A 24,666-nucleotide genomic window follows, 5' to 3' on the forward strand; every position below is an offset into this window, starting at 1 on the left:
CTGAGTTGCTGTCATCTCTCTCATACTTTGTCCTCTCATTGTGGGTTTATTTATTCTAAAAGTTACTTTAATCAGTGGAATAGAATAGAGAGTTCAGAAATATGGGTAATTGACTTTTTACATAGGTGCAAAGTCAGCTCAGTTGAGACAGGATAGTCTTTTCAATGAATGGTGCTAGAATAATGTACATTCCTTGCAAAAAATGACCTTTAATCAATAGCTCACACTTTAGACAAAAATTGACATGAAATAGATCATTGACTTAAAACATAAAACTATAAAGTGAAGAACACATGGGAAAAAAATCCTCATGACTTTGTTAGGCAAAGAGTTCTTAGATACAACATCAAAAGTACAATCCATGAAAGAACAAATTGATGACTGGACTAAATCAGAATTAAAATTTTGCTTTGTGAAAGATATGTTAACAGAATGAAAAGACAAGCCATAGGCCTAGAGAAAATGTTTGCAAATCACATATTCAATAAAAGACTTGTGTTCAGAATATATAAGGAACTCTCAAAACCCAACAATAAAAAATACCCATTAAAAAGAGAACGAAAGCCCTAGCTGGTGTGGCTCAATCGGCTAGGCTTTGTCCTATGCACCGAAAGGTTGTTTGATTCCTGGTCAGGGTACATGCCCAGATTGTGGGCTTGATTCCTGGTAGGGGGTGTGCAGGAGGCAGCCAATGATGTTTTGTTTTCATATCACTGTTTCTCTCACTACTTCTCCATTCCTTTTTAAATATATATTTGAACAGAAACTTCACCAGGGGAAGTATATAATGGCAAGTAAGCATATGAAAAAATGTTTAATATAATCATTAGTGTTGAGGTAAATGCAAATTAAACTCACAATGAGATACTACTACATACTTATTAGAATAGCTAAAAACAAACACCTGACAACACTAAGTGCTAGCAAGGATGCAGAGTGTCTGGAACTTACATCTATTACTAGTGGGGATGCAAAATAGGACAGCCACCTTGGAAAACAGTTGAGCAATTTTTTTTTTTTATAAAGCTAAACATGTATTTGCCAGATGATCCAGCAGTCCTATTCTTAGATATTTACCATAGAGAAATGAAAATATATGTCCACACAAAGATTGTACATGCTTGTTGATTATCACCCAAAACTGGAAACAGCCCAAATGTCCTTCAGTGGCAAATGGTTAAACAAATTCTGGTGCATTACTCAGCAATAAAAAGGAACAAACATGATAAATGCAAAAACTTGTTGAATGTCAAAGTTATTATGACAGTGAAAGAGTCCAGTTTTAATAAATTATGTACTTTAAAGGAGACATATGTAATATTATATATAATACTTTAAACAATAAAAAAATAAATTATGTACTTTAAAATTCCATTCAGATGACATTCTTTTTAAAAGGGATGGAGAGCTGATCAATGGCTGGCAGAGGTTAGGGGCTGGGGAAGGGTTTGACTATATAGGGGCAGCTCTGCTTTCTTTGTAGTTTCTATTTTCCTCTTCAGTAGCTTCATTTCCTTGGAGTGTATCCCACCTGTTTTTCCACAGTGGCTCACCGCTGAACTCTGCAGTTTGGCTTGATTGTGAACATTTTGCTTGGATTGAGGGAGGGGCTATAAATAGTTGTGTGCTGATTCCCAGAAAACTCTGGGAATATTTCTTATAGAAATGGATACGTGATACAGTACTTCTAGGGATGGAAGAATGAGCTGCATCAACCTATAATGTCATTTTTGCTTGAAATATATATCTTTGGTACTAAAACCTTACCCAGAAGAGAATAATAGATTACACAGAGCTTCTAGATTTTGATGTGGGTTAGAACTGAAAAATGAGATGTCTTTAAACTCTTTTTCCTTCTCTCTTTGATAAGTGATATGATATAATGTGGTTTGGACACTCAGAGATTCCTGAGATTCCAGGTTCTGGTTGATGATTTACTGCAAAATTGCTTATAAATTGAAGTAGAAAATGTTTTGCAGACCTGGCAGCTTTCTGGCCTCACACCCATTTGTCACCCAGCATTTCCCTTTGTGTATAGAACAAGAATTAATTAGGCTGCACTGCAGGAAAAGTTTATGGCTATAATTTATATAGGATGAATTTCTTTTTAAAGAGACAGCATTGTTTTGTTATACCTATATACATATAAGTGTGGATATAGAGAGTGTGTTTTTTCCCCTCCTTAAAGCAGTGTCTATGAGCTTCTGGAGTCAACACTCGTTTTTCTGCTTAATGCAAGTATTGGTGGAATAGATGCTTTTATAGTGATTGCTTTCTTATTAAACTGTTGGCTTTTTGTTTCTGATTTTTTAATTCATTGTGTACTAGTGAGCAGCACTGTTTTAGGTTTGCATTTTGGACATTGGTCAGACTTGTCTGGTTTGAGAGCTTTGTATTCTTTTGGTCTCTTCAAAGACTTAGGATTCTGTTGTGTGTGGGGTTTTTTTAGGGTCTTGCTCATTCAATTAATGTTTTCATAATCAATGCAAGTCAGAACTTGCCATTTGTTCCTGATTTGCACATTAAAGAGCTCCATTAATTAAGAATCCTAGTGTTTGGCATGTTCCCGCAGGATCTGTGCATTATTTACATGGTAAAAATGCAAGATGCAAGTTTCTCATTGTCTAAGCCAGAGGTGGTCTCCTTCTTGGTGTATAAGAAAGGAGTGTAGCCCTGGCTGGTGTGGCTCAATTGGTTGGGTGTTGTCCCGTGCACAGAGAGTTGCTGGTTCGATTCCGGACAGGGCACATGCCTGGGTTGTGGGCTTGACCCCCGAGTTGGGGGCCTGCAGGAGGCAGGAGAGTGATGTTACGCTCTCACATAGATGTTTCTCTCTTCTCCCTGTCTAAAAAAAATCAATAAACTATTCTTAAAATAAAGGGAGTTGAAGAATGAAAGACAGTTAAAAGAGAAAGGGGATATGAATAGCAGTTGGAAACACGAAATCAGTTCATTGGTTCATCAGGTTCCTTCTTTTCAGTTTTCACCATGGCTAATGCTTATCTACTCATAATGTATTTTTCTAATAGTATTTTTCTAATAGAGAATGGTGATAACTACTTTAAAAATACTGTGCGAAGCTGCAAAGTGTTTTTCAAAAGTGTAGACATTTTTTCCCTAAAATTATAAACTTGCTAGGGATTTTATAGGACTTAATTTAGTTTTCCTTATGCTCTTCCATTAATCCTATATAATAAAGGCTGATATGCAAATCGACTAAACCACAGAATGACCAGTTGCTATGATGCGCATTGACCACCAGGGGGCAGACAACGCAGGAACTGCTCCCTGGTGGTCAGTGTGCTCCCACAGCCAGAAGCCGGGCTCACGGCTGGCAAGCGAAGCAGCAGTGGCAGGAGCCTCTCCTGCCTCTGTGGCAGTGCTAAGGATGTCCGACTGACAGCTTAGGCCCGCTCCCCTCCAGGAGCCCTCCGGGGAGCGGGCCTAAGCCATCAGTCGGACATCCCCCAAGGGCTTCCAGATTGCAAGAGGGTGCAGGCTGGGCTAAGGGACCCGAATTTCGTGCACTGGGCCTCTAGTATATATATAAGTCCTGGCCAGATAGCTCAATTGGTTAGAGTGTCATTCTGATATGCCAAGGTTGGGGGTTCGCTTCACAGTCAGGGTACATACAAGAATCAACCAATGAATGCATAAATAAGCGGAACAACAAATCATTGTTTCTCTTTCTCCCATCTCTCCCTTTCTCTCTCTCAAAGTCAATCAATAAATAAAATTTAAAAAATAACATAAACAGTATAGATGTATGTAAAGGAGAAAGTAAAAGTTCTCCCAGTTTTCCAAATCCCTACACCTCCTCCTCAGAGAAAACAACATGGGATGTATTATTCCAGACATTTTAATGTGTATATATTTTCTCTCAGTAGATTTATTTTTCCATTAAGTCTTAATGGAAGTTTGACAAGGAGAGGAGATGGGATAGGGATAGCAGGCGGTGAGAGGGGAAAAAAAGGCTATAATGTTACTTATGAATTATCTTAGAGATAGTCTGTATCATGATACCTTTAAGACATAATTCTCTCTTGATTATTATAATTATTATTTATAACCTATCCCCACATAAGTTTGCCCAAATGATTTGCTTTGAAAATTTGTTGTACTTGGACAACACTGGATTCTAGCTGAGTGCTTTGATAAATTTTAATTACCTTTCATATAACATTGATTGTTTTGCTGAGTGTTTAGTCTCAAATCTACCAGATTTTTTTTCTGGGGGCAGTTGAATAAATTTGCCTCTAGATAAATCCAAATTGCTACTATTTTGAGAAAAGTTCTTACTAGCTATTCATTCTGTTTTTTTGCAAGGGGAATTTTTAGAGGTAGAGAAGCTGTTCAGTTTTGTTTTATTTTAAAATATTTTTTAATATGTTTTTATTGATTCCAGAGAGAGGAAGGGAGAGGGAGAGAGAGAGAAACATCAATGATGAGAAAATCATCAATCTGCTGCCTCCTGCACACCCCCTACAGGGGATGGAGCTGGCAACCCGGGTATGTGCCCTGACCAGGAATTGAACCATGACCTCCTGGTTCATGGGTCAGTGCTCAACCACTGAGCCACATCAGCTGGGCTCAGATAGTTTTTAAAGGTTCTTACATCCTACAGATGGTACATAATCTGGGCTACATAAATGTCAGCTATGGTGAGGGTTGGGGAAAGGGCAGAGACAAATGTTCTACTCCAATAATTATAAAGCATTTCTGGTGTCTTCAGTATGACTTATCCTATATAATAAAAGGCTAATATGCAAATTGTCCCCTCAACTGGGAGTTCAACCAGGAGTTCGACCATGGGGCGGGGCCAGCCGGCCAACTGCCCACGGCCCCTTTCCCTGGCTGGCCTCACCCCTGATCAGCACCCCGTATCCCAATTGGAGGCAGGGTCGACTCACCAACCACCCGCGGCCTCTCCCTGCGGCCAGCCCAGCCCAATCGCCCCACTCATGGGCCTCTAGTAAGATATAAGAACATGAATAGAAAGCCATCAAATGTGATATTTTGAGAATTGGGATAATCAGTTTAAGTCCATCTTGTAAGTATTGTTGAAGTATAACGCTAGATGCCCATATACACTAAAAATAATAAAAATAGCTTCCATCTGTTAATTGTGCACTACTCCCCATGTACTGTATTAAGTTCTTCACAAATGTCTCATTTAGTTCTCACAGCGGCCTGTGAAATAGGTACTAATAACTGTACTGCACATGTGAGGAAATCAAGTCTTGGACAGGTTAGTGAGTAACTAGTTAAGGTCACACCATTAGATGTAAAGCTAGTACAGAAACAGGTTTGCTCTTGGCCAATCACTATACCTATAGTTTAACTATTTTATTTTATTTTTTCCAAGAAAGTGTGAGGGAATAAAGATCAAAGCTTAAAGGAAGTCAGGAGAGCTACGGAGATGAATTTGTGGTAAAACAGAAGCTTAGAGTGCAAGTAGTAAATGTATCCTTCCATTTTTCTAAAGGTTTTTCCTGCATACTGTTTTTTCAGTAAGAGAGCTAGAAGGGCCCTTGGGAGATCACCTGACCTAGTTCCTCTACTATAGGCAGATATGACATTTTTTAAGTGATAAAGAAATAGATAAACAGGTTTATTTTTCTTATAAATGTAGTACATATTCATTATATAAAATTCAGAAAATGGCCAAGCAAAAAAGTAAGGAAATTATGTTCCCTGATCCAGCAGCTAGAGATAAGTACTTTTAATATTTTGGTGTGTGGGTATGTGTATCTTTTCTAGTTTTTTCCCCCTTGTGGGTGTATAGTTAGAACAAAAATGGACCTATATTCTATATTGCAATCTGTTTTTTCCTACTTAACAGAGATCATGAATATTTTTCCATGTCATTAAATATTATTCTACAACATTATTATTATTATTATTGATTTGAGAGAGAGAGAGAAGAAAGGAAGGAGAGAGAGATATATCAGTTTATTGTTCCTCTTATTTATGCACTCATTGGCTGTTTCTTATATGTGCCCTGACCAGGGATGGAACCCGAAATCTTGGTGTATGGGTATGAAGCTCTAACTAACTGAGCTACCTAGCCAGGGCTCTACAGCATTATTTTTAATGCTAGCATAGACTTCCCATCATATAACCAGTTCTTTATTGTTGGACATTTGGATTGTTTCCAGTTTTTCATTTTTATAAATAATACAATAAACATCATTGTTACTAAATCTTTATTCACATCCATGATTACATTATTGCATAAAATAAATTCCTGTATGTGGAATTAGTATATACTAAATTTTTAGGCTTTTGATCTGTATCGCCAAGTTGCCTTCCAGAAAAGTTATATTCGTTCACATTCTTACATTCTTTACATGAATGTCTGTTTCCCTTTTCCTTGTCAACACTGGATTTTATCTTTTCATCTTTGTCACTTTGATAGTTGGAAAATGGTTTCTGCTTATTTTAATTTACAATTTTAAAAATTTACATTTCCCAGTGTTTAATGAGGGTAAACAATTTTTCCCTTATACTTATTGGTCCTTGGTATTTATTTTGGGAATTGTACAGAGAAAATTTTAAACTAGTTATAGGAGTGGATATTCTCCTTGTCAATCAATCTTCTGGCCACCTCTAATCTTTCCTCTTTTTATTTTAATGTTTCTCCTTGTTTGATTTTCTGTTTACAGAAAGAATTACATCTACCTTAGAAGACCTCTCTGCATTTTGAAATATATTTATTTAATCTTATTACCTTTTAAAAAATCATAATAATAAAATTTGTTTGTAGTAAAAAAAAAATTTCAAATAGTACTGCCTCCTGCCCCCAAACAATACTGAAATATGTAACAGAGATCAAGCAAGTCCCCCTTTCCCTACTCTTAATAGTGCTCTTCAGAGATAGCTATATTTAGCAGTTTGGTATATATCTTTCCATATACTTTATGTCAATTTAAACGTTTTTAAAAGCCATAAATGAGATTATGCTTTATATCTTCCCATGTTAATGAATATAAATCTACTTTTTCTTTCTTTAAAAGCAATACTTTGCTATCTTTTCTTTTTTCTATATATTTTTATTGATTTCAGAGAGATAGAAACATCAATGATGAGAGAGCATCATTGATTGGCTGCCTCTTGCACACACCTACTGGGGATCAAGCCTGTAACCCCGGGCATGTGTCCTCAGCCGGAATCGAATCTGGGACACTTCATTCCGCAGGCCGATGTTCTGTCCACTGAACCAAACCGGCTAGGGCTGGACATAACATTGTAACAGAGCCTCGTGTGTGTGTTTAATTGTGTAAGGGAAGACAGTTTTGTCATTTTTTAGTAATTGAAATTTTATTACACTTTGTTTTCCAGGTAGTTTGTACCCATATATATACATTGACCTAGAAAATGAAAAATGTGCAGGCTTTTTTTTTTTTTAAGCTTGTAGGAGTGTTTCATTTTCTTCATCTGTATACCAGTAATCTTCTATCTATAGATATAAAAGCCTAATATCCAAATTGTCCCTTTGGGAGTTTGACCGGGAGACTGGGAGTTCGATCGCTAGCTTTGACGTGTGCTGACCACCAGGGGGCGGCGCAGAACGAAGGAAAGCCCTGACCAGCAGCTGGGGAAGGGAGGCCCTGGTCCCGATCGGCCCTGATCGCTGGCCAGGCCTACGGACCCTACCCATGCACGAATTTCATGCACCGGGCCTCTAGTGGTAGTATAATAATAGTAACTAATCAAAGGGTTGTTGTCCTCACCGGCTAGGGCTGGACATAACATTGAGTTATACATACAAAGTGCTTAGGGGCTAGTGCCTGCTCCTTAGTAGCTTCTTAGTGTTAACTGTTAATCTTCATAGTGATAGTACAGTCTTTTCTTAGACTGTAGCTCTATGGCCAAAGGATTTGTTTCCCTCTTCCTAAAAAGGTTATATAAATAAATTCTGCACTTATAGTTAGTTCTTTGATGACTTGAAATGCACATACAAAAAGTATGTGCCAAGAAAAATATTACAGTGTCATTTTTTTAGTTATTCAGTCAGCAACATAGAGTCCATCATTTGCCAACACCAAGCATACCAAGGTTCATAGTCCTTGCCTCAGGGAGCTCATAGTAAGGTGTAGAGATGGGTAAACCACTTTTAAAGCATAAATCATTTAAGTGTTTTTTTGTTTACATGAAAGCATCCTCTCAAAGTGTTTCATTTTGAGTCGGCAAATAAATAATGCTTAGTCTTCCTAATATTAAAAAAAGGAAAACTAACTTTTATTGTCTGAGCCTTAGTTTATCCCTCTACGTGGTGATAACTACTAAATCTTCATGAGAATACATTGTAACAATTTTAGGTTCTTAAATCTGATAAGATGGTTTTGAGACTCTTAGGAGTAACCTATACATTTATAGTTGGTATATTATAATAAGGGAAAAGTTCAGTTCGATTACTTTGCTTCTGTTAACAAAGGTCAGCTTGTGGAGGATACATATTTATCACCGTTAGCAGATATGGAGTCCACAGTTTGTTTGCTTGTCAGCATTAGATTTGGAAATGATAGTGTAATAAGATGTTCTGCCATGTGACTTAGGCATCCTTTTTCTGGAACTAAAATATTGTAGGATACTTTTTATGGCCCAGGCGATGTGTTGGATGCTAGAGTGACAGGGTGAGGTCTCTGCTTTCAAGCAGCTAACAGTGCAGTGAAGTCAGACTCATGATACAGTATAAGTGTGGTAGCAGTGACATGAATGATACTGAGAAAGGAGTGATTAATTCTGCATGGAAATCCTCATTTTCAGAAAGGTATTCTCTGAATCCCGATTTTCAAAGGAGTTATTTCCAGACCGGTACTCTATGGAGAATTTTGGCGTTTAGTTAGGGATAGTTTCACTACCTAAGGATCTGTTTATTTAAAGGCTTTTTAATGTGAATGGGTCAGACTATTTTATATGAAAGAGAGGGTGGCTTGGATTGTGTTTCTAATTTTATTTTTAATAAGTTCTCTTACTTTAAAATTAACTTTAAATAGTATTTTAAATTATAAAAGTAATATATGCATATAAAATATCCAAACAGTTCAAAAGTCTAATCAGATAAAAGTGAGAGTATCCCCACTCTCCCTGGGAACTCCTGTTAGACAGTTCAACAATTACTTGTAAATAAACTTGGATTTGAAGTACCTCATATTCTGAGCGGTTACTCTTTCTTTTTAAAGGGGGGTAATCAATTTCCCTTTTTAGGGAAGTACTCCAGAGCAATAGAGATTGTAACTATGAAGTGGAAGGTAACTGTAGTGGATTTCGGGAAGTACATTGATCAGTTAGATTGCTGTGTCCTATAGGGCTTTTTAAGGATTTATTGACACACTTCATCAAGGTGTTTGAAAGAGTATTCAGGGAAACCTAAGAAATTCTGCAGTTCTTTTCCCCTCCTTATAAATTCATGCCTGGTCAGAAATTACAGCTTGAGTGGGATGTCCCTCCACAGAACTCAAATGCACACTATCTATCATGTTACTTAGTGTGGCAGTAATGTAAGATGTTAAGGATTTTTTCTTTTTGTTTCTTTCTGTTAGGGGCTCACCCAATATATATTTTATCATATGTCTCTTCATCTCTCCCTTATTTCAACTTTCACTTACTCCCCCAACTCCCCACATCATTCTCTTAAGAGAAAAAAATAAGTTTTGCCCACTGAGTCCTCCTTCTGATTTGATTTAATATGTCTTGGGCTGAATGTTTCTCACAAAAACACTTTGCATTCCGTATTAGCCTATCAAACCTTTTTCTCCATAGACCTCTGCATAGATTGCATGCCTTCTACTGTGGTACCCTCAGAGGTATGAAAATCCAAGTCTGCTTTTGGCTTAGCCGTCATGATTTAGAATAGAAGTCTCCATGCTCTGCTTTGAAAACGTTATCCTGGTGGTTATTTTGTACCATTTTAAAAAAATTCTGCTTTTGGTCCACAGAACCAGCCAACACACTGGGGCAGTACTCGTTTTACTGTTCCAGTTAAAACCACAGTCCTCAATGATAACACAGCCATGTATCTATATCTGGGAATCAGGATGTGCACACACCTGTATATATGTATTCATATATGGATATATAAAAATTCTAGTTGGACACACATGGGAAATGCTAACAACTCATCCATATGGTTGGTGTTAAGGAATTTGTTACCTGCAGCACTCTTTCTTACTGGTAACACCATTCTGCTTGGGGAATAAAGTACAAGCCCAAACAGTTATACTGACAGAATTTGGAATTATGATACAGTGGAGCCTTCACGTAATTCTTTGTTGAAGAAGTTAGGGCCTAAATGTTAAGGCTTATTGTTATTCTGAGTTGATAATCTCTGCCTTGCTTTAATAATTTTTCCTCATGCCTGGGTAGCCCGCGAGTTGCACAATAATCACTCACACAGCTTTGTAATCAATGCCCAAAGTAATAGGATTCCTCTGGCCACCGGCAATTAATAAATTTGTGTCTTTTTTAAAACACTAGCAAGTCGGGCCTGAAATACGACTGACTGGCTCTCCTCATTTGCATATTTATTGCAGTGGAAAAATTCTTACCAGATGATTGATGCTGAGCCTGCCTCTTGAATTCCAAGCAGCACATTATTATGAAATGAAAAATGCCGGCCATACAGTTGATTAAAGTTGAAGACAGTGGAATCGGTGTTTTTTAAGATTGTGGGAGAATTAAAGGCATATTTTAATAGATGTTGACAAGAAGTGAACTAACAAAAGCAAAGCAAAGGATTTGCTTGAAAAGATTTAATCAAACGTCTTTCTTGGGGGATTAATTGCCTGGGATGACTAGTGCAAGTGGCAGGCTTGTGTGGATTTGAATGAGAAGTATTGTTCTCAGGCCAATATATTGTGTGTCATTTTGACCTATAGTTTAGCTCTAGTTCTAGAGTTACTTTTGAGGGAGAAAAAAAAAAAATGCCCTTGTAATATGTACATTCTAGTTCAATATGTTTATTTGGGGGTAATAGGAATGTGGCAGTTTATTGTACATAAATAATTGTATGTTTGCATATTATTTTAAAAATAACGGTATAGATATTTAAAAACTGATAAGGTAAGCTTTATTTTACTTTATATATTTGTTCTTCCCATTCTACCTCCACCCCCTTACCAAAGTTTTATGTATTGGGTTATAATCTAATGAATGAACTGTGCACCCATGTCCAAACTTATTCTCTGCCTACAATTTTGTTTTTGTTGGACAGCCTAGATGAATCAGGGGGAAAAATAAAGCTGTTAGGTGAAAATGGTTTTTAGATTGGTGACATTTTCTATATAGAATGCTTGCATATGGGTAGCATGCAAATGAATACTTCATATAGGACTGTGAGTACTAGCTCAGCCCTAGTGCTATAGATCAGTACAAGCAGAGCTTAAGAATTTTCACCATGTGAAATGATGATTTTTATGGAAATATTCTTTCCATCTTTATAACATTAAAAATTTTTAAATAGCCGAAACTGGTTTGGCTCAGTGGCTAGAGCGTCGGCTTGCGGACTGAAAGGTCCCAGGTTCGATTCCGGTCAGGGGCATGTACCTGGGTTGCAGGCACATCCCCAGTGGGAGATGTGCAGGAGGCAGCTGATCGATGTTTCTCTCTCATTGATGTTTCTAACTCTCTATCTCTCTCCCTTCCTCTCTGTAAAAATCAATAAAATATATTAAAAAAAAAATTTTAAATACCTTAATATATAAAAAAAAATTTGTTATTTTTCATTTTCATTCTGTGAGATAAACAGGCAAAGGATTATCTGTGTTTTATAGATGAGAAAATTGAGACTGAAAGATTACACTGGTCCACTCAGTATATAAAATGACTAGTTAGTGATAGTGTCGGTTAGAATGTGGGATTCCTGACCATTAGTAAAGCACTCTTTCTATTTATTATCTACTTGGAAAATTATTCCTAAAGCTGGTGCCTAGATGCTTAGGTTGAATCTTGGTAACACGGTGAGGCATATGTTCTTGCTCTCTTCTGGAAATTGACCATATAGGACAAAATAAACATATATCTTTGACAGTCTCTGTTGTTGTTTTTGTTGTTGTTTGGTTTTTTTGTAACCACTTGCGAAGAAGGAGAGTGAAGAAAGTATATGCATCTTTGCTGCTTTTAAAAACTTAACTGTAACAGTAATGGGTGAAAAATTAGAAGTGAATTAGAAACTGTTGATTCCATTCTCTTTATAATTTATAGGGTTGAACAAACAATTCAGCCCTATATGAATGATAAAGAGGGTTTGTTTTGGTTTTGTCTGGGAAGAATTCACTGTTAGATTTGAGCCTCCCAGAGAGAGTCTTTCCTCACTTTTGTCAGTTGTGGCTTTGAGGAGGCCTACCACGTCCAGCAAAGGATTGCTCCTTGTCTCCTCAGGTTTTACATAAAATCTTGTTAGGAGGAAATGTGGCCCTTTATTGCAAAGAAATGAGGATTGGGTTCTTTCTTCTAAATCTCTTTATAGGAAGTTGTCCGTTGTCCATGTGTTGGCCACTAGTGACTTTACTTTGATAAACTTTTTTTTTTTTTTGGTGTGGTTAGAAACACAGAATTGCAGATTTCATCTCTGGTAGGTCTCTTGACACTTTGATGCATGGTGGTGCTATCCCTGAATGGAGCTTAAATACTTCAGGGCTACTTTCTGACTGAGTGAAGGGGTGTATAAAATGAGAACATATGAGAAAGTATTAACAGAAAGGCACACTTTGATTTACTGATATTGGCTCTCTGCTTTCTTGTTGGATTGATAGGCTGTCTAATATATCTGCAGTGGATTTTTAAAAACTGACTTGAACAAAATAAAAGGGCTTGTATAGCTATTTGAGAGTGGCCCTTAAAGTACTAGGCTTTCATTGGATGTTTTCACAATTCTTGGTTATGTTACATGTAAGAGTCAAATTATGACTTGCTTGTTGGGGGCAAGCAGCTATAAACATTATGGACTGCTCTGCAGCTTCTTCCCTGCATGGTTCTTGATTTCATATTTTAGAACATGACACATGGTACCTAGTGGAAGTAAGGGACAGGCACTTGCCTTTTCTGTTCTTTTAAATTTTTTATTGTGGTAAAAAATGCATAATAAAATTTACCTTACTAATCATTTCTAAGTATACAGTTCAGTAGTGTTAAGTATATTCACATTGTTGTACAACCAGTTTCTAGAACCTTTTCATCTTGCAAAGCTAAAAATCTTTACACTTCATTAAAACAACAACTCACTATTTCCCTCTGCCCCAACCCCTGGAAACTACCCTTCAGTTTTCTGTTTGTATGAATTTGACTACTCTAGGTACCTTATTTAAGTGGAATGATATAGTGTTTGTTGTTTTGTGACTATCTTATTTCATTTAGCATAGTGTCCTCAAGGTTCATCCATATTGTAGCATGTGTCAGAATTTCCTTCTTTTTAAAGGCTGAATAATATTCCTTTTCTCCCCCCCCCCCCACCCCCCGTTCTTTTTGATTATTTTGTCTAGGATGGTAGAATTATTTATTATACTCTGGTCTTGGGATTTTTTAAAGTGTTTAATTGTGGTAAAATATACATGACATAAAATTTACCATTTTAACCATTTTTCAGTATACAGTTCAGTACCATTGTGTACATTCACATTGTTATTCAACCATCACCAATATCCATCTCTAGAACTTCTTCATAATCTCAAACTGAAACTGTATCCATTAAACAGTAAGTCTCCATTCCCCCTTCCCTTCAACCCCTGGCAACCACCATTCTACTTTCTATGAATGTGACTGTTTTAGGTATCTCATGTAAGTGGAATCATACAGTATATGCCCTTTTGTCACTGGCTTATTTCACTTAGCATAATATTTTCAAAGTTAAGTCTTGGGAATTTTAGAAACTAGTGTGCAGATGTAAGATTGATTTGTGGTTTCACTTTGGAAAATATGGGCCCTGTCTCTTAAGATACAGACATTTCTAGAAAAGAAGTTATAAAATAGTGGTTAATACATAGAATTTGAATGAGATGACAGTTCTCCGTTTTCATGGGCTTCCTTCCAAGTATAAGTGTCTTTTCTATTTTCTTAATCTTCTTGCTACAATATATACTTTAGAACAGGGGCGGGGAAACTTTTTGACTCGAGGGCCACAATGGGTTCTTAAACTGGACCGGAGAGCCGGAACAAAAGCATGGATGGAGTGCTTGTGTGAACTAATATAAATTCAAAGTAAACATCATTACATAAAAGGGTACGGTCTTTTTTTTTTTTTTTTTTTTTAGTTTTATTCATTTCAAACGGGCCGGATCCGGCGGGCCGTAGTTTGCCCACGGCTGCTTTAGAACCTTAGCTACTTGGGATATCTCTTATTAATTCTCGAGTCTTTTCACAGATGGCCATTTGTGGTAACCTAATATTCGTAGTTATCATTTGTATTCTTTGTTCTACTCATTCCTTTTAAAATTTCCCATATATATTTACATAATTTGTGTTGTTCTACTTATACACTTAGCACATTTAGACTGACTGATTTTAGACTTTAAAGTTGTTACATCTTTGTTCTATTTTTCCTTCTGGCCTGTGTTATCATCTTGTTTATACTTAATCCATTTCCTGAAAGCCGACAGAACCGAAGGATAATGCTGTATTACTTTTTTCTTCTTCATGAGTATAAGTTGTCTCCATGTTTTTGAAAATTTTGTTATTTTGTTTTTTAAAAGTCAGAGCAACAGATTGGGAATTTTGGTTTGGAACACAAGGCATTTTGGACTTTTCAGGTAATATGTACTGCAGGTGTTCCCAAGTGGTACGAATATACACTGATTATAAAAGGATTAGAATACAGAATTTAGAAAAACTGTGATCAAGCGTCTTTTTTTAAACAAGGAAGTATTTATGTAGTCTTATATGCAGAGTATTTGAAGGAATACAGCATAGCTATTGGGTTATTGATTTCCTTCTGACCAATCTGAGAAGGCTGTCTCAGCAAGGTTAGCTTGTTTAAATCAGGTGTTGGTGTACCATTGATGAAACAAGTTGGGATGTAAATAGTGAGGAGGCTATTCATGCTGGGTCGGGTAGAAGCAGAAATGATAGAACAAGACTTACAAAAATCACTTAAGCTGAAGTTAGTGTGGATTGTAAAACAAAAATGAATGTAGGGATTGCTAAATGAAAGTAGGGTTGCTTGTGAGAAGACTGCAGTTATTTAAGGGGAAAAGGGAAGGAGCGATAGAAGCATGGCCAGAGATAACTATTAGTGTGAAAAATACACAATGTAATCAATTAAATGTATAGAATAAGGGCACCAAAATGTCAGTGACCTATGAAAACACGTTAAACAGAGAAGAAAAAAATCAGACAAGGAAGAAGTATTAGGAAGAAAAAGGTTCTGTTTCTGAAATGGTATATATGAAGGAGTGATGGAGCATCCATGTGAAGATTTTCTTGGAGTTGCTGGAAATGTGAAAGTTTGAGCTTAGGAGAGATGTCTGAGTGCTATCAACACATAAATAGTGATGACCAGTGTCATTAGCCTCTTTAGTAGGACTAAGCTGATAAAGAAGGTAAGAGTTCAGTTCTCAGAGGGCCAGTTTTTATTCTGAAGTGCTTAGCCATAGACTATATACTGAATCCTGATGAGCTTTTTTATATATGCTTCCTGTTGGCTATGAGGAAAGCCAGGTAAGAATATATTTTTGAAAAACAGAGTTCGCAAAAGGAAATACTAATAATGCCTTCCTCTTCGGGTTGTTGTTCTTAGTACCTGCCCCAACTCTTACCCTGAGCCAGAACTGCTCAGGAGCCATGACAATTGTTCCTTCTCTGTGCTTTGTTTCCCAGGCCACAAGGCACTTAAAGCACTGTTGAGGTCATTGGTAGATCTTCAGGAAGAGCTGCTCTTCCAGTACCCGGACACCAGGTACCTAGTAGATGGGACAAAGCCCAAAGCAGAAAGGTAAGGAGGAATGCAACTGTGGAGTTGCTTATTTTCTTTTCATCTGAATAGTTTCCCATCATTTATGAAAAAGAAAGCTAAATCCTTTCCATGCAGATATCAGACTTAAATGTTAGTAAAATAGAACCACTTATATTTACCTGCTCTGTTGGCCAGGATAGCACAAAAATTGGGAATTAAGTTTTGAATTTTAATACTTAGTTGTGCCTCATTCTCTTTGTGACTTCAGCAAAAGACTTGCCTTCTCTATAGAGCTATTGAAATTAGTAGATTAAAGCACATTTTAATGTCAATGCTTAATTAATGTTTATGAAGCACTTTGTGCCCATATCATGGAATCTCTGGTCACAATCATCTTCTTTTCAATGAGGGAAGAAGTTATTTTGAAGGGTGGAAAATTTCAGGAAACAGTAGAATAAACCCCTTTATTGAAATTATCACATTCAGTGAAGCATCTCCCTGCCTCTTTGAGCCTGCTGTGTATGGTACCTGCTTACTGCTTTCTCTTTTGCTTACCCTTTGCTTCATTCTTTTCTATGGAATTGGAGGGATAAGTAGTAAACTCACATGTATTGAGTACCTACTGTATGTTGGGATCTGTAATCCAGTGAGTGCAATTGGCTATATAATTGGAGGTTGTATTACTTTCTCATGGCAGTTGCATATAATATTGGGGCTTAATACCAGTTCTGTTGCCTATCCCTTTGAGTTTTCTTCACATTCATCTTCTCTTCATCTGGTTCAACTAATATTATTTAGTTGTCCTGAACAATTGGTTATAGGGAGGCATTTGTTTTTATTGATTTGGGGATTAATGTCATAAAAGTATGATTATATGTTTAAAGTTTTAAAGACCTTCTTGTAACCAGTATAGGCTTGGTTCATACGCATTTCTAATAATGTTTTTGCAATCTCATGTAATTTTACGATTTGCTTACCTTTTAAGAAATATTTTGAAATCAGTTATATTTATTTGAAAAGTTAAATGAGGTTTTGATTGACCTCATGAATATTCTTTCAAACAAAAGAAAATCCATTCTCACATCTGTGGTGCTATTTAACATGTAGACAAATAGGGAAGGCCTAAATACTCTCAACTTCATGCAAGTCTAGCTTTTTATGTGGGTAATGTTTATTTATATTGGACTCATTCTTCCTGGTTTTCTAGTGAGGAGGAGATTTCAAGTGAAGATGAAGAGCTGGTAGGAGAGAAGAAGAAGCAGAAAAGGGCCCCACCAAAGAGGAAGCTGGAAATGGATGACTATCCTGGCTTTATGGCAAAGCGTTTTGCTGACTTCACAGTTTACAGGAACCGCACACTTCAGAAGTGGCATGACAAAACCAAACTGGCTTCTGGAAAACTGGGGAAGGCAAGTGTGTGTGTGTGTGTGTGTGTGTGTGTGTGTGGGCGCGCGCACATGTGTGAGTAACATGCTGTGGCAACCTGAAGCAGTTCTAAGAAATTGGAACTACAGCTCGTTTGTATGGATGATGTCACTATGGTAATCAGTCATTTCTGTAGAAAAAAATTTACTGAACTCCTACCATTGGTGTTTATACCATTCAGACTTGCGATTTTAACTTTATTAGAAAGAATATTTTATTCTAGAAATTGTGGCCTTGTAAGTGTTCAAGTGTTGGAAATACAAATAAAAAATTGATGTTAAACAATAATATTAAAAGAACAGATGTTAAACAATTATTATTAAAGGAGCAGAAGTTAAACTCTGGGTGTAGGAAAGTAATATAATCTACTAACTACTTTTTTTTTTTCTGAGAACAATTACAGCCATTCACAAACTCAGTCTTTAACAGAAAGTCTCTCTGGAAAGAAGGTTTGTCTATTTCTCTGCCATCACAGAAAGATAGAGAAACCAATGTAACTGCCTTCAGCACAGACTTTCTGCATTATCTGACACTGGTTAATGTTGTTGCAGGGTTTTGGTGCCTTTGAACGCTCAATCTTGACTCAGATTGATCATATTCTAATGGACAAAGAAAGATTACTTCGAAGGACACAGACCAAACGTTCTATCTACCAAGTTCTTGGCAAACCCGAGCCAGCAGCGCAGCCTGTCCCAGAGAGTTTGCCAGGGCAACCGGTAAGAACTCTGTGATGCGTGCAGGATGATTATGGGGAGCAGTTTCTGTGAGGTTAATTAACTGAAAAATCTGATCACCTCCTTGTAGGTATTACTTTTGATATGAAAAATTAATGAAAGAAAGTGGGGAAAACACTACTAGATTGTTAAGAAATGTGTTTTCTTTTCAAATGATTTTTAAATGTTTTTAAAGTATGGAGCTATTCTTAACTTGTGTGTAGTCTTCTCTTAATTTTGAAGTTGATGTGAGTCTGGTAATGGAAGCATTTGTTATCCAAACTTTAAAATTCATTTTTAAAGCAGTTTCTTTAGAAATGTCAGTATTGAAGTAAGTGTGTTCTTTAGGCTTGATGTTGGATGTTTGGATACTCCAGAAATGGATCCAAAATTGGAATAGTCACATTCTTTTGTTGAAAGGAAACTCTTTTATTTATAGTAGAAATATATATTTAATACTTTCTTAAGTTCAGAAGAATTTTAAATGAAAAGTAAAATTCCTCCTAGTCTGAAAATTTTACTCTCAGATTTAACCAGTGTTCATAGTTGTAACATGCTTTCGGGTTATTTTCCATTCATATATATATATTTCTCTGCTGACACAGAAAGATATAAACACAGCAAGATACATAAATATACATATATAAAATGTGGTTGCCTTTTCTTTTAAACTAAATGATATCGATATGTATGTGTATATAAATACATAAAATGTTATAAAGTATTTATAAAATCTTACAACTTTTTAAATTTAATATATCCCAGATATTTTTCCATATCATTACATAGAGACCTACCTCATTTTTCCTAATGGCTAGAGTATTCTATTGTATGGATGTGTACTATAATTTATTCAAACAATGGATGTTTTTGTTATCTCCAGTTTTAAAAATAATACTATAGTAAACATTCCTGAGCATTTATATTTTTGTATTTGTGTGAACATATGGATAGATTTCTCGAGGTAGAAATATTAAAGAGAATATGCATTTTAAATCCCTATGAATGCTGCCGAATTGCCTCCAAAAAAGGCTGTAGTAATTTCCAGTCCTATCAGCTGTGTTTTCCAGTACTGAGTGTTGCCAGTTTTAGAGGTGAAAAATGATGTCTTTTCATGTAAATTTGCATATATTTAATTAGAATGAAGTTAAACATATTTTCAAATGATTTTTCACTATTTGTGGTTCTTATTCTGTCAAGTTCCTGTTTATGTTTTTGCCTATTTTTCAATTGGATTGTTTTTGTTCTTTAATTTTAAGAGCTCTTTATATCTTACAGAAAACAGTGCTTTGAATGTTTATAGTACCACATTACTTTGATAACCTAATGGTTATCTTCTTATTGATATAGGAGATTCTTCCTCAAGCTCCTGCCAATGCCCACCTGAAGGACTTGGATGAAGAAATCTTTGATGATGATGACTTTTACCACCAGGTATGATTTTTACACTCTTCTTTTGTTACAAGTCAGGTTTTAGCATTTTAAAACAGCTGGTAGACTTCTCTGACCAAAAGGTTTGGGGATAGAGTCACACAGGGAGTTAAAACTTCTGTGTTCAGAATTAACTTACTGTGTAGTTCTGGATCTGTTGCTTTTCTTTTGTCTTATATTTTTCTTTTTGAAATGAAGGTAGCTACAGCTACTTTGTTAGTTGTTACAGATTATGAATTATCTGTAAAACAGTTTCAACTTTGAGTCAGGTCTATTCTTTCTTAACCGTTTTTGATAATGTTAATGGAGGATTTTTTGTTAGTTATTTGGTTTTTGTCCTATCTATAATAATAAAAGGGTAATATGCTAATTAGACCGGATGTCCTTCTGGATGAAGCCAGGGCCGGTGAGAAACCCAGGTCCCGGGTGCCGGAGAGAAGCTGGTGCTGGCAGCCGGGGGAAGGAAGGCCTACTCTTGCACGAGTTTTTGTGCAACGGGCCTCTTATTACTATTATATCAGAATATGGAGCTAAAGGCCTGGGATCTCAGAATTCTTTAATTGTACTTCTGGTTCTATTACTTATTAAGTCTCTTGTCTTTATTTTTGTGCCTGTTCAAATCAGTTAAGTATGTATTGAGATTGCTACTGTTGATTATAATAATACTAGAGGCCTGGCCAGCTATCAGGGCCGATTGGGGCCATCTCACCCAATCCCAATCAGCTAGGCCAGTGGTTGGCAAACTCATTAGTCAACAGAGCCAAGTATCAACAGTACTTCTTCAAAATAGACTTGCTCAGGCCGAAAACTGACTTCTGCGCATAGGCCATGAAGCTTCAATCGCACTGTACTCGCGCCCGCACGTGGTATTTTGTGGAAGAGCCACACTCAAGGGGCCAAAGAGCCGCATGTGGCTCGTGAGCCGCAGTTTGACGACCATGGAGCTAGGCCAATTGGGGCCTGCTGGCTGGGGGTGAGGGACGGGCAGGGACCACAGGAGGTTGGCTGGCCGGCTGAGGGGAGGGACTGGCCAGGGGGAGGGATTGCAGGAGGTTGGCCGGTGGTCCCGATCAGGGCAGATCTGGGATGGCTGGCCATGGGGAGGGACCAGGGGACGTTGGCCAGACACTGGAGGTTGGCTGTGGGAGTGTACTGACCATCAGGGGGAAGCTCCTGTGTTGAGCATTTGCCCTCTGGTGGTCTGTGCGCATCATAGCGATTGGTCAACTGGTCATTTCAGTCGTTTGGTCATAACGGTCACTTAGGCTTTTATATATAGAGATATATAGATTGTAGTGCTTTGCAGACAGAAAGAATTGATAGAAGTTGAAATGTGGTTCCACTGTCAATACTATCTCTTCACAAACATCCGCCAGTTCTTTCCCTGACATCATACCTCTTAGCATGATGCTCTTTTTAATGATGTTAATGAATGCTGAGGTAGACTAAACATTTGAACTATTCTAAAGAACTGAGATAATTTCCTATAATCCTGGGTCTCTTGATAAGTCATATTTCTTAATGAAATGTGCTTTAGGATGTATACTTTCTAGCTCTAGAGAATTGAGGAGGTTGCTCAGCAGTGATATATCAGTTTTTGTTGAACCATTATTTATCAAGATAATTTTTTTTCTCTGCTAAATTTTTAGTGTGTTAACTTTTGCAAAGATTTTGCAATAGCTTGTTGAAGGTTTAACCATGATGACTGTATTATGTACATGGAATATGAAGGAAGGAACTTAGGAAAATTACACTGTGAACCCAGTAGAACAAGTGATTCTTTATTGCAGATACCTCTGGTTTTGTCCTAAAAAGAGAAAGAAACTTTCTATTAATCTTCCTATTCACTCTGTGGTGTTCAATAAAATTATTACCATAGTGAGTCTTAAAAGTAATGAGAGGAAAGAGGATTGGTGGAACCTCAAGTGTTCTTAGTCAGAGGTCCTGATTCCTTTTTCATTTTCTTCTCTTATTATATCCATTTGTCAGAAGAGTAGGGAACTCTATTTTGTTCTAGAATGTCTAAGGAAATACCTGATATAGGATATTAATGGTGTATAGTTGCATGAGATCAGGGGAGACAATCAAAAATGTTTCAGTCTTCATTAATTGAAGTGTACATTATTCAATGGAGAGTATATCATAAATTAAATAGCCTTAATAAAATAAACTGAAATTATGGGAAAGAATTGCTTCCCTTGCCTGAAAGATTGAAAAAAAAAAGGGGGGGGGGGATTTTGGCCTGGAGGTCTGTTTAAAAAGAAATAGCATTACTTGATTGGCCCTTCATCCCAATTAATAATTTTAACTTCGGTAAATTCTGATTTCAGAGTTATGACTAGTCACATCTTAGCTTTTCCCCTTGCCGGTTAATTGGGGTGCTGGGGTTAATCTAAATTAAAACTTAAACTAATAGAGGTCAGCAAGGCAGCTGAAACACCTGAGTGAAACAAATGGGACTGCCAGGCGCAACTTTATCTTGGCTGTTTCCCAAGAGGGAAGTGGCAGCAAATTGGAGTTGTTTCAGCCTTCTGTAAAGGTGAATGATGGGTGACACTTGTTAATGTACAGTATCTCCGGAAGCATTCCAGATTGCTTTGCTGCTGTACCAACTGCTGCCATCCATGCACAGTCAGTAGGAACTGGACCGGTTGCCAACATCTGGCAGCACAGCAAGGAATGGGTGCAAGTCTTGAAACCCCGCAGATTCTAAATATGGTGCTTAGAACTGTGCAGGCTTTAATCACTTACCACTGTTTGGCAGCAGGCTACGACAGCTTATCCTAGCCTCGTACATCACATCCCGACATCTGCTGAGCCTCAAGGCAGCTGCACATTCATTTTCTTTTCTTGCCTTTTCTCTTTGCCTCCTATTCCTGTCCTTCCCACGTTCCCCCTCCTCCCTTCAGTTTTCCTCCCCCTTCCCAATATGCTTCTTGGGAGAGATGATCTGTAAAGATTACTGCTTCATTGTGTACAAGTAATTGTGGTGATGCCAGGCCCTTGACAGACACAACGTAGCACCTGTTCTGCTGACCTGGTTAATTTCTTCTGTTGAGTGGGATTTGCCAGAGATTGGAGCTGAAGCCAATTTGATGATAAGGCTAAAGAAAATGGCTGTATGTTTTCTGTCACCTCCCAATTAAATTGGCTTCATAAAGTGCTTTCCTTTATTTGTCAGGGTAGTAAGCCTGAGCTAAGTGTTGCATTCAGAAGTGGTACAATGTATTACAACGGGCTTGTGAGTTTTCATTTGCGGTTTTTTATTTTTTGTTTTTTTTTTGTTTTTTTATGTGATCATATGGAAAAGCTGGGTGGTGACTATAATACATTTCACCTTTTTGTTTTTTTAAACCATACTTGAAGCCAGACTCTTTGGGTCCATGTTTTGTAAGGAAGAGATTATAGCCACATTGAATTTTAATGTTTCATTGTAGGGGTTTAAAGGCTTACTTGGTTAATTCAGGTGTCACGAGGCTTGTAAATGCCCTAACTACTGAGAATAATGTTTGGGGTCAGAACACCCAAAACACACACACTCACTCACTCTCTTTGTTTCATAATGGGTCTTAAGTTACTACAACCTTAAAATATGTCTGTGTTATTTAATAAAGGTACAAACATATATATCTGAAGAGTATCAGCATTTCAATTATATCATTTTTGAGGTGAAAAGAACCTTATAAGAAACTGATTCCCTGAAAGGTTAAGTAACTTTCTGAAAGTTATACAGTAAATGGCAACTCTAGTACTTGATCTCAAGACTTCTTAGACCAAGTCCTGTTCTTTCCATACCTTTATTTCTTTAATATTTCATCCTCGAGTCATAAAAAGACTTCACTATAGTATTACTTTTCAGCGTGTGAATAAATAAGCTTCATTTCCTTAGACCTGGAAGAAATATTATGTGTGTTAGAAAGTAGTGTCTTTTCCTTAAAAGGTAAATGATTTATTGGACTCTTGTTTCTTAACAATTCTAATGAAAAAAATTAGCTTTATAGTTGTGTTACTGGTTTGTTTGGGAACCTGATTGCTGAAAGCTTGAAGTATATGGTGGTGAAACTTTTATCAGAGAAACTGTTCACCTGCTACAAGAGGTGCTGTTACTCTCAAGTGGGGTTAGTTTGCATTTGGCCTATTTCTTGTCAAAGCTCATCCCAGAAGATGATTTCACAAAACGTGAAGGTTGTAAATGGCCGTGAATGATGAGCCATTGAGAAATATTTTCAACATCTATTATTCATTTTCATGATCCTATTTGCTACTTTTTAACATTAATTTTTTTAAAGATGTGTTGTCTAGATGACCATTTAAGGTTTTTCATTACTTTGTTTTTTAAGCCATCAGTTGATCTTTGACTTGATCAGTCTGATTTGAGTTCTTAAACAATTGAGGAAGGGCTAACATTTACTGAACACTAGTTGTGTGCCAGCTCCTGGACTAATTAGATAGGTACTTGGCCTACATCTTTATTTAATCCTCACAAGATTTCCATATTGAGAAATGACTGTATTTAGCTGTAACCTATGGAAAGTGACTCGTTTTATTCTTCTCAGAGCCAAGACTTCAAACTAGTTTCTTGTCACCTCATGAGGTATTTTGTTCTGAAAGGCCTAATTGAGCTTAGATATTGACAGATCGATATCTGGATTTCTAAGGGTTCATTAGGGTTTTGTATGTTGCTTCTAGCTTTGTTTAGTTTTGATCTGGTTTGTCCTGTCACTTTAAATTTAACCAGGAGTGTCTGGAGAAAGGCATAATAGATTTTGCACTTTTGATGACCACTCTGATGGGTGAAATTTCTCCCTTTATATGCCATCAGGACATGTCTATAACTGATCTTACCACACATTGGATTTTTGTATCCAGGACATTTGATAATGCCACAAAGAAGTAATTACTGATGCGGTGAACTATAAGAATTGATAATGTTAAGAAATAGAGAAGAGGTAAGCTTTCTGAGAAGATGGTTTACCTTAATTAAATTGGTGAGTGATTAATATGGACAGTTAATGTGGTTGGTGGCTTTAATTGTATGCATTTAGATCTTAGTGTGAATAAGAGATGTCTGAAGCCATTTCTCTGGTTAATGCTAATACAATGGGACATTCTTACTTTTGGCATGTATCTTTAGTGGTTCAGTTGATGGTTAATAATATGTTTTCAGTTTGATCTGAAACTGCTCCTTTTAATTAGTTGTTGGAAAACAGA

The 24,666-nt window shown here is 36.9% G+C and overlaps 1 protein-coding gene across 2 annotated transcripts in view; it reads left to right on the plus strand.

Moving 5' to 3' along the window:
- Positions 1-24,666, plus strand: part of AATF (apoptosis antagonizing transcription factor) — an 88,684-nt gene that overhangs the window by 15,057 nt on the left and 48,961 nt on the right. For both annotated transcript variants that reach the window (XR_004972814.1, XM_036340340.1), the window contains exons 5-8: positions 15,811-15,925; positions 17,094-17,295; positions 17,863-18,027; positions 19,375-19,458. Coding sequence is in view for 1 of the 2 variants with exons in the window: in XM_036340340.1 (XP_036196233.1) it covers positions 15,811-15,925; positions 17,094-17,295; positions 17,863-18,027; positions 19,375-19,458 (566 nt within the window). In the remaining variant the exon portion in view is untranslated. The remainder of the gene's footprint in view (positions 1-15,810; positions 15,926-17,093; positions 17,296-17,862; positions 18,028-19,374; positions 19,459-24,666) is intronic.

Source organism: Myotis myotis, unplaced genomic scaffold, assembly GCF_014108235.1.
Source record: "Myotis myotis isolate mMyoMyo1 unplaced genomic scaffold, mMyoMyo1.p scaffold_m19_p_17, whole genome shotgun sequence".
NCBI classification, from domain to species: Eukaryota; Metazoa; Chordata; class Mammalia; order Chiroptera; family Vespertilionidae; genus Myotis; species Myotis myotis.